Below are 14860 nucleotides of genomic sequence, written 5' to 3'. Positions count from 1 at the left end.
TGAGAAGTATCTTCAAAAAAACTGAATTTAGTGAAAAAGTAGCAACAAAGACTTGACCTTGGTGTTGTCATTGTTCGCAGGTTTTGAAGGAAAAACAAAGGTTCATTTTTACCATAAAACCACACAAAATGCTAATTCAACTGCCCCCTCTTAGTCAAGTTGTCAACTAATCAGTCATTTTGATCTTTTTTATGCTTTGTCACCCTGAATGATTTATTTTCAAGGAACATATGAACACATATTTGGTAAACACAAGATTTTTACATGATTCTTTTACATATCTGTCAATTAAATTAAGTGATCGATTAGTTCACAAAATTATATGAGTGTTAAGTGGAATATATACAAACAATGTAGTTTAAAAAAAGTGTATTTTAAAGTATTTTTTATACTGTTTTGCTACTACTAAAACTATCAACTGCTTGAACTTGACTTCTCACATGACCAGCCAGGCAATATTTTCAGATAAAGCTTTATTAATCCTGCAGTGATAAATTCATTGTTCTGCCATTATCTTTATAATAATGGGATTGTGGGAAGTGTAGGTTGGGATATTTCTTGAGCTTGGAGCAGAGAACAACAACTGCCTTTGGAGCAGGGACAAAAAAAAAAATGTTTTCCCCCAGGCAGCAAGGGGACAGTGGCGTAAAGTGTCGCAGGGGAGTTCGTCAGAGAGCGCCAATACATATAGCCGCCTCTGATTTGGGGCATGTACATAGAAAATATTAGGAGTCGCTGTTTTGCCACATGTCAATTACTGGCGGGGTGTTTTGGCCTTTTGTCAACTCATTTCATTATTGAGGACAAACACATGTTGCAGTACATGATCCTGGAGAAAGATAGTGGATTGTTGAGTCTCCAGAATCGCATACTGCACCTTTAACAACATGGAAAAAGCAGTTTCCATTTCATGGGACCTTTAAGTCACTTAAAGGATCAATATGTGAAGCTGCTTAGCTGCTGCACACAGCAGAGGAATGCTGCTGGTGCTCCTGATCTTTTCCTGGATAAATCAGTCAGCGTTATGGCTGTAATGGTTCTCCAAACCTGGTGACTCACTTCATGCACATGTTTGATGTATAGATTTATAGTCTGAAAAGTAACTAAAGCTGTCAAGCTGTCAGTACCTTAAATTCCACCGTTGTCGAATTATACCATCAGCAGGCTCTTGATAGGGTTCTGGAAGTTTTTGAGGGGGCTTAAAGGGCTTTTTTTAAAGTTCTTGAGGAACTCTAAGGATCATTGAGGGGTTTTGTGGAAGTTAAAGGGTTTCTTCTGTAGGTTTCAGGTGTACTTGAGGAGGCTTCAGTGCTTCACTGAATGAAAAGGTTGAAAGAGTTTTTTCAGGAGGTTTCAAGAGTCACTGAAGGCTTCAGTTGGGTTTTTAAAGTCAGGGTTTGTTGGAGTTCCAGAGATCTTAACGGTAGTTCAGGAGGTTTTATCCTTGAAATGTCTTGAAGGACTCAAGGGTCAGAGTTATTTATGTTTGTCAAAAGTGTTTTGATCTAACCATCAACTGTATAATAATAGTGGACATAGTCATTGTGGCGTCACCTGTTGATTTCTGGACTCCTTGAAGCTTCAAGTTCTGTTTGTTGGTGGTCGCCATCTTGCAACCAGTGGAATCGCCCCCTGCTGGATGTTGGATAGATTGCAGGTTTAAGGCATTCAGTATTGGTTTCACTGGTCAGCCCCTTGGGTTGCTGCTTGTTTCCAAGTGTCTTTGACAGGTTTCCAGTGGTCCTTGAGAAGTTTTGGTTTGTTAGGATTTTCCTGGATTTTGTTTTTTCAGGGAGTTAAGTGGGTTCCAGGGGTTTTGATGTGGTTTCTTAATGGTTTTCAGGGGAGCTTCTACGGGTCCGTATGGAATAACTAGTGTTTTCTCAGGTGGATCCAGGGGTACCTGAGGTGCTTCAATGTTTCCAGGATTCCAGAGGATGTTCCTGGGATTGTTTATGTGTTTTAGGGAGTTTCAAAAAGGGCCTTTGTGGGTTTCCCAACATTTTTTCAGGAGTTACCAAGGGGGTTCCTTGAGGATGAGTATTCCTTGGGAATTCCAGGAGTTTTTGAGGGGACTCTAAAGATCCAAAGATCCAAAGCACTGTTAAAGGGTTACAAAGAAGTTTTAAGGGCGAGGAAAAAGTCAACAGGAATCATAATAAATAAATTAAAAAATGTCTTTTTTTGTATATAAATGAATACTATTACTGACAGACTTAAACTGTCCAGCTAGGTCTCATCAGTTTTTGTTTTTGTCTTAAGTAAAGGAATTTTGGCTCACAACTGTAGAATGGATGGGACAGGAATCATTCTTCCGGGATTGGGACAGGAAATGAATTTCTTTCATTCTGTCCTGGTAATCCATCCTTTATTAAACATTTACATTTTTTATTTATTCATTTTTTAAATATATTTTAGGAGTCATAAAGGGATTTACAGATGATGAGACATCGAATAAAAGCAGCAACAGAGCGAGTTACAATCTCAAAGCACTGTCTGATTCTGCAGGTCAAGCGGTGCAGTTCCGCTGCCGCCCACCAGGTGTCGCCAAAGCGCAGCCTCCGGACTCATTTACAAAAAGGAGCCTTTTCAGAAAATCCTCTGCCGTATATGGAGCAGGTGGGCGCGGTGTCAGCAGCGCACTGCATTATGGGAGAATGTGTTCCTCTCACCCATTCGGCTCTGTTGTAAAGCCTTTGTTAGTGTCATAAAATAGACTACAAGTCCCAGAGAGCGTGTGGACCGAGACGTTTCACCGCCTGACTTTACAATACAAGGATAGAGGTGACCCTTCCGTCTAGTCCGACTCTGAGCAGGGAGAACAGGCGCCGCAGACTCTCAGCATCTCCACCCGTTATCTAAAATGGTAAGATGCCTCACCAGCTGCTTATTGTTTCATTTTAAACACTTAATAATACAATAGAAATCCTTAAACAAGCATAGAAATACATCGCTTCCTAAATGATGCGTTAATTGTTGACATTGACAACAGGGCGGAAGTGTCATCATTTAATCCGACTTTACACGTTAATTTCTCTGCTGTAATTGTGGTTTTATATGTGCCGAATCATTGATTGAAAGAACCAAGGGCACAGCGATCACACGCAGTTTGCTGCGCAGTTTCAACGTGCAGATTAGAGGTTGGATGAGAACGTCAAAGATGTAAAGCTAGGCTCTGCAAAGTGCTGCTGGTGTGTTTCCGCTGTTTTTAAGACTTGCTAGTCTGCTGCACATTCATGCATTCAGCCTCCATTTTAATGTGCATGCTGTGGCGTGGCGTCATGTTGCATCGTCGGCCTATTCTTTTATTCAGCCCGGGTAGCCAATCATGACAGCAGTTTCATCAGTTCCAATGTCGCTTCACAGTTCTTGCAATTTAAACATTTCTTGCTTGTTAGAAAAGTTAGACCTAGCTAAAATATGGTGCAACTCGATTTCCGACTGTGATGGAAACTGCTTTGATTTCGGCTTGTATATAAATCAATTTACATTATTTATAGTATGTAAATTCCACGTGTTTCCCCATTTTTAATTAATGGCTTTGCATAGTGAAAAGCCTTTGTTTGGAGAAAGTCATGCTTGATTGACTGATGTTATACATGCGGAATTAATGAGCTACTTTGGATAAAATCTAAAATTAAACTGAAGGACATGCCTAGCATTGCCAGTGTGCAAGGTCATTCTACATAGCACGGATTTCCTAATGGAGTTTGGTAATAAGTTCCCTTCAAACTAAAGGGCAGAGTTCCAAGAGAGGAGGGGCCACTGATAAAGGCCTTGTGAACCAGCAGCCTCACTGTGAGGAGTCCATCCGTTAAATATAACTCCAGACTAACAATACATGTTACTGCCTCCTTGTTCCTCCCTCTATTGTTTATCTAGGTCACTAACATGAACCAAACCTGTTTGTTTCCATGCAGGCTGAACCAATCCGTGTTGTGGTGACTGGCGCTGCTGGCCAGATTGCCTACTCCCTGCTGTACAGCATCGCCAAGGGAGATGTGTTCGGGAAGGACCAGGTAAGAGTCGACTGATCTCCTGATTACATAACCAGCAGCAGCAGCAGCAGCAGCAGAGCCCCCTGCCCCCTGAAGCCGATCACTGCACAGACAGCCGGGCCATGCATCTGTGTTGAGCACGAACGTTACATAATGGACTCAACATGAATAATACATGTGTAAATGTGGGCTGTGCCATCATCTTATTGGATTCGTGGTCAGTGCCAAGTCAGAAAACCTCAAACAAAAGTAGAAAATCATAAAATTTAAATTAAATTTGAGATCAGTGCAGCGATATTCTTTAAAATATTTTCCGTCAAGCCCAATAAACTGATCGACCCATAGGAGGCACCATGATGAGGACCAGACTGTGAGAGCTGTGTGATGTGAAACTTTGTACCAATATTTATCAGCAGTTAAACAGCATTTAAAGAAAATCTTTAGCAGTGTTTGCATAATCCTTAGATTCCTGAAATGTTCCAAGAGTTCTCTATGAATGCCAAATTAAAGAATGTCATAAAGCACATTAGAAACTCTGGTCAAACTATATTGAAATGTTTTTAAATGGGGGTTTGAAATAAATGCTTAAATGCATGAATATTCTGGAAATATGCAATTTATAACCTTGTTTTTCCTGATTTGTATAATTCCATTTAATATTTGGTAAAGTTAATATTCAAATAAAAATGCTTTAGTTCTTGACATTACATTTAAATCAAACGGGTCACAATTATAATTTTATTTGTAAAAGTTTTCTTTGAATCACACCATGTTAAAAAAAAGTCAATATGCAAGTAATAAAATAGTTTTACAACCTAAAAGTGTAGGAAACTGTCCATAGGGTCAATTCTTCACATGTGAAAACATTTTTTTTTATAAAGGTAAACTTTGTGTCACAAGAGACCTTGAAAAGTAATTTAAAAAGGTTTTTTTATTGGCTGTGATCTGTACTATTTGTTTTTTCAGATTTATTTAGACAAACGCAGTCAAACATTTTAATTTGCAGATATTTTTTTGAGGATTTTTTTTTTTAGCTAAAACCTTTCTGTTGTCCCTCTCGTTTCTCAGCCAATCATCTTGATCCTGCTGGACATCCCGCCCATGCTGCCGGTGCTGGACGGAGTCGTCATGGAGCTGCAGGACTGCGCCCTCCCACTGCTGAGGGGTGAGACGACACACACTAACTCAGCCTTATGAGAAACATGTATAAGAAGCCTTTCATGTTGAATGTTTTCCTAGTTCTTCTAGTCCAACAATAATGTTTTTAGAATGTAAGAAAGACAAATATTCAGTGTTTCCTCCACTGTTTTCTTATCAGGAGGTGAAATAATGTGGTTATCATGAGACATGCAGCGACACACACTGTGGTGCTTTGTTCACGCATATTTCTGCCTTCAGTTTCTCACACAAATTAGTAGGTTACACATGACGTGTCAGTCCAGATAAAGTTTCTTTCTACTTTGTAGCTGTTACAGAAGTCCCACATGTATCAGTGTGTGTATGACTGCTGCTACAGCACTCATACATCAGTATGAACTAAAAATAAAGTGATTTAATGTCTATAAACGGATCAAAACGATGCAGAAATAGCTCCAACTTGATGCAGAAGTGGAAAAAAATCTAAATTTGTGCTTTGTCAGGTCTGTCTGTAAGAACAAAAGAATACTGCTGTTGAAATTCTGGTTTTCTGTCTGGTTCGATCAAAGTTATAAATTAAGGGGTGTCATTTATTAGGAGTTTTTCATGGAATGTTGAACAGTTTAAGGAGTTTTTAAGAGACTGAAACAAAAAACGAGTAACCCAAAAAGTTAATTGAACCATTTAGATCGTATGAGGTATAAATTATAAGAATAAAGTGATGCTTCGTGTTATTTGGCCAGTTTAATGGGTTTTTATGCATCCACCAGTATAAACCTTATATCAATAAACGGTGGTATGTGCAAAATATTTAAAGTTTTTCAACTCACGCAAGAAATCTCCTGGTAAAAATCTGCATCTATGAATTTGCTTTTCTGAAAAACTGACGTGCATTAATGCGTTGAACAGGACAGCAGCGCGTCAAACTAGCTGATGTCTGTCGTGCACATATAGAAAACCAACTGATGGATCCATTTTTTTGTGCTAGAAACTTTTTTTTTTTTCCAGTGGAGGGTGTGTTGTCAGCTTCCTATTAGAAACCAGTGCATACAATCATACATTTATCTATTTAAAAACATTTTTTTAAGTAGTTAAAGTGTGAGAAGCTGCTGGTTCAGCTCCCTGGTTTTATCCTGCTGATGAGAACAGAATGTTACACTGACATGATCTCACACAGGAGTCAAAACAGCTGCTGGACCACAATTGTCTGAATGCCTCTCGTTCCATCTGGAGCACATTTTTATGCAGCACACGCTGTGTGTTTGTGTGTTATTTGTCCTTCATAACCTCCTCGCTCTGAGCTGCTGCTGTGGGGGGAGGAAGAGGAGGAGGAGGAGGAAGGAGTGTCCTGTATCAGGCCTCTGGTTGGCTGCTGCTTCAGGCTCCACAGTAACCAATCAGATGAGTGGTGGGACAACAATGAACCCTGACTGAAGTTCAGTCTGATAGCAGCGTTACAGTTCGAACCGAACTCGTCTTATCGTCAGGAATTTATCTGAGAAATGAACTGAGACTCACTTTAAATTAAGAGAGAGGAGCTCAAATATCAGCAGAGAACATCAGAGGAATGTGTGACGATGAGGTCGACATACTCATGTTGTTGTTTTAAATAAATCAATGCAGCTTATAAGCACCAATACATTGTCATCCATATGTTCCTGTAGCAGGGCAGCCTCCTGTTATCAGAACAGATAAGATATCCCTCTGTTCATAGGGTGAATGAATGTCCATAAATACGTTTTAGGGGGAAATATTTAAGAAATTCAGCTAAAAACACAACATTCTCCTTTTTAAAGTTGAGTTGAAGAGTTTATTTCTACAATTTTCAGTCTCAGTTCAGGAAAATTTTCTGGAATTCAACAAGAGCTAAAAAAAACCATTGAATTCAATTTAGCCATTTTTTTTAGATCTGATGATGAAAAGGATGCAGAAAAACAGGATTTGCAAATGATTGCATTCTGTTTTTATTTAGTTTTTAGTGAATCCAGGTTTTACTGGTTACATTACAATGATGCACATTTATTTACTTTGTCTTGGTTTATGACATTTTATTGATACTGTTGTATGATTGTTGCTCTGTTTGATGTCACAAATCACCAGACTGCTGCAGACCTGTAAAAAATTCAGCCAAATTTATAATATTAAAAAGTAATAATATAAAATCATAGAAAAAATACTAGTTGTAATAATAATAATAATAATAATAATTTAAATAGAAAATCGTAGTAGCAGTAATAATGATAATAATAAAATAAAAATAGTAGTAATATAAAATCATAGTTTTAATAATAGAAATAAGATATATGAATGATAGAGCAAATAAAAAAAATAGTAAAATTAATTATAAAAATAAAATCGTAATAGAAATTATAATATAAAATCCTAGTAATAATAGTAGTAAAATAATTAAAAAAAATTAAGTCATTTTCATAATAAAACAAAATTTATATTAGTAGAAATGGCAATAATCATAGGAATAATAATACAAATTAAATTTAGGTAATAAAAATACAATCCTAGTAATAATAAAAATATAATCCTAGTTATAATTGTAGTAAAAAATAATAATGAAACTAAAACATTAATAGTGACACTGTAAATTGTCCCTGATGTATGCATTTTGTGCCTCCGTGCTGAACGCCCCTCTCCTCCACAGAGGTGATCCCCACTGACAAGGTGGAGGTCGGCTTCAAGGACATCGACGCCGCCATCCTGGTGGGCTCCATGCCCAGGAAGGAGGGCATGGAGAGGAAGGACCTGCTGAAGGCCAACGTGGCCATCTTCAAGACCCAGGGATCCGCCCTGGACAAATTCGCCAAGAAGACCGTCAAGGTGAAACTTGACTTTAATTACATTAAACTCTCTGAAACCCAACAGCAGACGGGAAAGGTGTATTTCCTTACAATAATCACAAAAATAACGTAATTTATAGAAGCCAAAGAGAAATTTTCTTCAGGTTTTTTAATTTCTGACAGTCATTAAACAAATCATGAGTGACAAACTGTTCCATTAGGGGAAAAAACAAAAACAAATCTGAGACTGTTTTATTGTGATATTTCATCAAAATCACTTTATTCTACATGTACATGTTGCCAAAAATGAAGCGTTTGCACTAACCAGATCCTGTTAAAAACATTAAATTCTGCTCCTCAGAGACACTGTGAAGACATGTTTGATTCTGCTGAGACCAACGGTCACGTGACAAATATTCACTGAGAATCTGTTTACACAGAGCAGAGAGGAGAGGACAGGAGAGGCTGTTTACACAGAGCAGAGAGGAGAGGACAATGTACACAATTTCTGTCTCAAATCTTTACTTTTTAGAGGAAAAAAATAAAATTATATGATATGAAGGGTGATTATAATAACTTTAAAATAACTTAAAACTTAACTTAAATAACTTTATGAAAAATGATTTAGCAATAATAAACATAATACATAGAATGTATTACCGTGTCAACAAATCCTGGGAAATTAAAATATATTGAGACAAATTAAGAATAAAATAAATGGCTAAATAAACGTATGATCAGTATCAGTTGATACTGACTGATAACTGACAATTTTTAAATGAAAATAAATAAATTATTTGACACAAGTTGTGTGTAATTTATAGCATGTGCAGCCTTCATTATTTTCCCAATGTTAGTAACACTTGTAGGCACTTATCAATCATATCGTTTGAGTTGTTCTGATTGTGCTGATTCCATACAGCTGCAGGACTTATAGATTTATAGAGAATTTATGTTGCAGTAAAATACAAGGACACAGAGAGGAGAATGTGACAGAAAAACAACCGTCCTGAAGCTGCTTGTCGGAGTTCAGAGGGTGAAATGAAGGGAAATGAAAGTGATTATCCAGCGTCTCAGACTGAAGCGTTTCCTTTAACAAACAGCAGCTTTATGTTTCTGTAAAACAGCAGCAGCTCTCCACAGTTCACTTGTAGTGTGATGTGTAAATCCTGCAACATGCAGATCAGCAGCGAGGCCCCTCATGACCCAAAGTCCACTATGAGGCCCAGCATCAAAGTCTCCCCTCAGGGTCAAAGGTCAGAGCTGCACATGCAGGGAACTGTGGAGAAAAGAAAACAGTCTGATGATAAACTCTTTCAGCTGTTTTTATACCAGAAACCTGCAGAACAAAACATTTTTGTCTCCTTTGGTTTTCAGGAAACTGTGAAAAATGTATTTGGAAATGAATATTTAGGCTGTAAAATATAATTTTTCCCTCTTAAATGTGACTTCATACAAAAATGAACTTTTTTTTTAACTTCCTAATGTTCTTTGTGTCATGCTAGTTGTAATAATAAAAATAAAATTATAGTAATAGAAATAATAAATACAATTATAGTAATAAAATGAATAATACAAATAAATTAAAGTAACAGTAGAAATTATAAAAAAATATATAATTATAGAAATAATAAAAAATAATAATAAATCATAGTAATGATGGTAGTAAAGATAATAATAAAAATAATATTAAAGTAATAATAATAGAATTTAAATTGTAGTAATAAACAAACTACAGAAGAAAACATTTTTGTCTTCTTTGTTTTTCAGGAAACTGAAAATTGAAATTCACATTCAAATTTTTTTCAGAAATTGAAAATTTGGAAATGAATATTTAGGCAGTAAAATATATATTTTTTTCCCCTCTTTAATGACTGATTTTGATTGTGACTTTAAAAAATAATAAAAATAATAATTTTCTAATGTTCTTTGTGTACATTTTATCTCATGCGTGTTTGTTCTTCGCTGATGAAACGGCAACCGACAACAGATTTGTTTGTGTCTAAATGTTCGATATTCAGCCCTCAGCTCTGACCTGTGGTCTTCATCGTTGGTTCAGAGGTTTATTATTTCTCGGCTCTCCGTCTGATGAATCGTCTGATGCTTTTCAGGTTCTGGTGGTTGGAAACCCGGCGAACACCAACTGTCTGATCGCCTCCAAGTCCGCTCCGTCCATCCCCAAAGAGAACTTCTCCTGCCTGACCCGCCTGGACCACAACAGAGCCAGCTCCCAGGTACACACACACACACACACACACACACACACACACACACACACACACACACACACAGACAGGTATGGGATCATAATTCATTGCAATTCATATTCAAAATAAAGAAAATGTGATAGTTTCATTGTGTATTTAACTCTAGAAAAGCAAGTTTCAAATGGAATGGATTATTATTATTTGTTTTAAGAATGAAAAGCAGACGCAATGTGCAACTGAGGATGGAATGTGTAGAATATTAAATTTTTTATTATTTATTTAAATTTGTTATTGCCCATTAGATGAGCTCCTGCAGCTGCATCACATTAAATTAATTTAAATAAATGTCTGTCTGTCCCTGGCCTGCAGGTGGCGATGCGCTGCAGCGTCTCCTCTGACAAAGTGAAGAACGTGATCATCTGGGGGAACCACTCCTCCACCCAGTACCCCGACGTGCACCACGCCAAGGTCAACGTGCACGGCAGCGAGGTCGCCGCCTACGACGCCGTGAAGGACGAGAGCTGGCTGCGAGGAGACTTCATCTCTGTGAGCGCCGCTGCCTCTTTGTCCTCCTTTCTGTCCTCTTTAATGAGACAGGCCGCTGGTTTCTAACCTCTCATCCTCCTGCAGACGGTGCAGCAGCGCGGCGCCGCCGTCATCAAGGCCAGGAAGCTGTCCAGCGCCATGTCCGCCGCCAAGGCCATCTGTGACCACATGAGGGACATCTGGTTCGGCACCAAAGAGGTCAGTGAGGACAGACGGAGGACAGAGGACGCGGCTCTGAATGTCTCAGGTTGCAGACGGCTGGAAGAGTTGTTGCATTTTAAACAGACCTGGAATGTTTGAAATGTAGCCAAAAAAAATTTCAGGGAATTTTATTTCCTTAACCTTCCTCTTATTCTGCGGGTCAAATTGACCCATTTCAAAGTTTAAATAATAATAATTTTAGAAATAATAAAAATACAATTATAGTAATAATAGAAATTATAACAATAAAATTACAGTAATAGAAATAATAACAAAATTATAGGAATAATAGAAAAGGGATATAAAATCATAGTTATAATGGTAGTAAAATAATAATAAAATTAAAGTAATAATAATTAAAATAAAATCGTAGTAAAAAAGTAAAACTACAAAAAAAAACCATGTTTTTTCAGGAAACTGAAAATTGATTTGTAAATAAGTATTAAGGCAGTAGAATATATTTTTCCCTCTTAAACGACTCATTTTGATTGTGCCCATGTTCAAAAATTTACTTTTTTTTAACTTCCTTATGTTGAATTGACCCATTTCAAAGTAAAAAAGTAAAAAAATAAAAAGTTAAATATTTTTTCATAAAAAGATAATGATTAAAAATGTTATATATATATATATATATATATATATATATATATATATATATATATATATATATAATAATCAATGTCATGTAAAACCATTGTATTTTATATGTAGGCATTTCCAATGAACATTAACATTCAACATAAACATTCATTTATTATGAAAAACGAGTGAATTATCCTCATTGAACCTAATCTGTGAGAGCTAAAGAACACCACTGCACTAAATATTGATTTAAATGGTTAATGATGGAGTTATTAATGAAATATAAACAATGTTTATTGGGATTTATTAGTTTCTGACACTTGTGGGTAATTAAACATTATTGTTGTTCCTGAAGAAACAAACATAACAGGAGGGTTAAAGTGATGAAAAACAAGAAACATTCCTGTCAGGTCAAGATCCAAAAAACGTATTGTCTCGATTGTCTTGATTTGTAAGATGATTGCTTCTACTGTCTGCAATCTTTATCTGTTTGATGCCGTTTACCGAAGCTCTATCAGAAAGAAACAAAGAAATTCTGTGTTTTTGCAGCTTTTTTGATCAAATATCCTCTCTGTTCAAACTGATATATACATATAAATAAATAATTTATGATAGATATTCTTTCAGTCTTGACTAGAAGCACGGCTACAACTGATGATTTTCTAGGTTGTACAATTGTTTGTTTTTTTTATCAATAAAGTGTCAAATAGAAAATTGTTTTACTTTGTCGGTTTAACGGCCAAAGATATTAAGTTGATGATATAAAACAGAGAAAAGCAGGAAATCTGCATATTTTAGAGACAGAAAACTGTAAATTTTGTACCGAATGTGAGATTTGTTGTTGCTGCAGGAGGAGTTGTTGTTGATGATGATTAAAGTCGATGATTGTGTGTTTCAGGGTGAGTTCATCTCCATGGGCGTGTACGCTGCAGGAAACTCCTACGGCATCCCGGAGGACCTCATCTACTCGTTCCCCATCGAGATCAAGGTGAGACGGCAACAGTTACTGTGGAAAAAACTGCTTTAAACAATTATATATTGTTATTATTTTCACTTTGAGTTAAATCTTTGAAAATGAATTCATATTTGGTATTTATGATCAGAACTGATGCTGGTTCAGAGTTTGAACCCTATAAACACCAGATTGTTTCTCTAATTCCACTAATGAATAGAAGAAAAGAGGAAGAAAAAATTGCATCCTTAAGTCTTGAAATATGTGAATTAGCAACAATGTGGATTTTTATGCTTTTATTAGTTCTTGGTGATTTAAAAACTTCCTAAAACTGCTCAATAGATCCTATATATTAATAATAATTTCCACTTTCTCTAAAATAATATTTTAACCAACTTCAGTCCTGATCATAAATACCAAATATTTATTAATTCTCAGAATTGTATTCTTTTTTACAAATTTCAAATTTTGGACGTCTCAAAGTATGGTGTTGTATCTGTTGTTGTTTTTAAAGCCACCCTAATATGACTTTTTTTTTTTCAAAAATGTTAGGACATTTTCTAAAATTGTTGTTGTCTTTCCCTTTCCACAGAACAAGACCTGGAAGATCGTGGACGGACTCCCCATCAACGACTTCTCCCGCGCCAAGATGGACGCCACGGCGGCCGAGCTGGTGGAGGAGCGCGACACCGCCCTGGACTTCCTGTCCCAGTGACTGGCGCCCCCTGCTGGAGACGCCCGGCTGGCTCGCTGCTCGCGCCTCTGAACGAGGAGAAGAAGAAACCCTCCACTCTTATTAACCGTCCCAGCTGGTGTCTGTGTGTCAGCTCCACCTGCGTGTGTGTGTGTGTGTGTGCGCGTGTGAGAGTGTGTGTGTGTGTGTGTCAGTGTGTGTGTGTGTGTGTCACTAGGCCATTTCTTCTTTGGGTTTTCAGAAAACCTGTTCAATGACCACAACCTGGCCTCCTCCGTCTGCAAGACAATGTTGGTAGATGAGAACACACACTAGCTGTCCAGAAACTGTAACGGAACCAGTTATCACAATAAACAACCAAGAAACTGACAGACCAACACCACGTCACGCCTCTTTAATGCTCCCAGAGTCTCATTATTCACTACATTAACTCATTAAAGGCTCACGCTCTTTTGGACTCCTATTGGACGTCACTATTAATATTGCACTCAGAAACTCGTCTGTTTGTAGCCGGTTTGAGCGTCACTGAGCTTCATAACATGCAGGAATTTCTCCAATAATGAAGCAATTTCTCTGTTCAGGTAAAAACGATTTTATTTATAGATTTACAACTTAATTTTAGTCAATTAATACAAGTAAAAGTGGTTGAATCTGCAGTAGAATAAACTGGAATTGAGTGAAAATTGGATGAAGGAAAAAATAATTAAAATGGTCATGAAATATTTTAGTGATTCTTATTGTGTTTATACTTTTCTTTGTAGTTTTAAATTATAATAATAAAAATAAACCCTTACTGGCAGCACCATTATTAAAAATATATATAAATTTAAACACTAGATACGTTAAAATGTACAAATTAATATACAAGTTAGATGTTTGTTTATAATTTGGAAATTAAAATGAAACCAGTAATGTCGGAAAATATAAGTAAAATTGCATAAAAGTTTATATATATAAAAATAATTTAGCAGTTTTTATTATCCAAATGCATTTTCTAATAGTTTGTATTAGTTTTGATTCATTAAATAAAAACAAGATGATTAAAAACTTTATTTTAGTAAAATAATTTACATATCTGTAGTAAAAGTAGACGTCCAGGGTGGGAAACAATATAAAAGAAACACTGATTATGTGAAACAAAATTACACTGGAGAAATGAGTAAAAATTTGCTTATTTAACTTAAAATGCAAAAAATGTTTTAAGCCTCTGTTTCAATCGTTGGAGTGGAAAAGTAGGTTTATTTGTTCAAACAGAACCTTTAAAATAAGATGAATAAAAACTGGTGTAAACATAAAACAGGGTTAAAAGGGTTAAAACATGAGAAATGCTCTACAATTGCATAAAACCAAAGAAACAAACTACATTTGGGTTTGTTACAATAAGAAATAGTTTAATGCTCCATTTAAAATAGACAGTTAAAGTTTTCTTGGTGTTTATTACATAAAAACAGTTTTTTACAGGTTAATTTAGACTCTTAAAGTGTCAATATGCTTTCTGACATAAGTTATCCTTTGAGGTTTTTAAAAGCCCAATTTAATTTGAATTCAACAAAAATACTGAAATCTGATCAGAAAACTGTTTCAGTGAAGTTATTTTCCTGCAGTGGATCATTCTGACCACACGGAGGCAGCATCGATCCAAACAACACAAATTGATACGAGAACGTTTGTGTTTCAAGTTATTCATTCAGTTATTCTATTTTCTATTTATAATGTCAGAACATTAAAATCTCAACTTATTTTGAAAAAGC

The 14860-nt window shown here is 36.2% G+C and overlaps 1 protein-coding gene across 1 annotated transcript; it reads left to right on the top strand.

Moving 5' to 3' along the window:
- Nucleotides 1-3914: 3914 nt before the first annotated feature.
- On the top strand, nucleotides 3915-13478 carry LOC131970223 (malate dehydrogenase, cytoplasmic-like). Its single transcript, XM_059331568.1, has 8 exons — nucleotides 3915-4019; nucleotides 5067-5163; nucleotides 7792-7967; nucleotides 10039-10161; nucleotides 10504-10680; nucleotides 10765-10878; nucleotides 12362-12451; nucleotides 13008-13478. Exons 1-8 carry the CDS (start codon nucleotides 3915-3917, stop codon nucleotides 13128-13130), a joined length of 1005 nt encoding a protein of 334 aa, XP_059187551.1. The 3' UTR covers nucleotides 13131-13478.
- The last annotated feature ends 1382 nt before the right edge of the window (nucleotides 13479-14860 follow it).

Source organism: Centropristis striata, chromosome 1, assembly GCF_030273125.1.
Source record: "Centropristis striata isolate RG_2023a ecotype Rhode Island chromosome 1, C.striata_1.0, whole genome shotgun sequence".
Lineage (NCBI taxonomy): Eukaryota > Metazoa > Chordata > Actinopteri > Perciformes > Serranidae > Centropristis > Centropristis striata.
Note: the sequence above shows the minus strand (reverse complement) of the source record. Positions and strands in the feature narration are given on the sequence as shown.

What these genes read in the sequence shown, in the direction of transcription:
- LOC131970223 (XM_059331568.1), top strand. Translation starts at nt 3,915, where the DNA reads ATGCAGGCTGAACCAATCCGTGTTGTGGTGACTGGCGCTGCTGGCCAG. An exon ending in CGCCCTCCCACTGCTGAGGG is followed by an intron (nt 5,164 to 7,791) that starts GTGAGACGACAC and finishes TCTCCTCCACAG; the next exon opens with AGGTGATCCCCACTGACAAG. An exon ending in TGCGAGGAGACTTCATCTCT is followed by an intron (nt 10,681 to 10,764) that starts GTGAGCGCCGCT and finishes ATCCTCCTGCAG; the next exon opens with ACGGTGCAGCAGCGCGGCGC.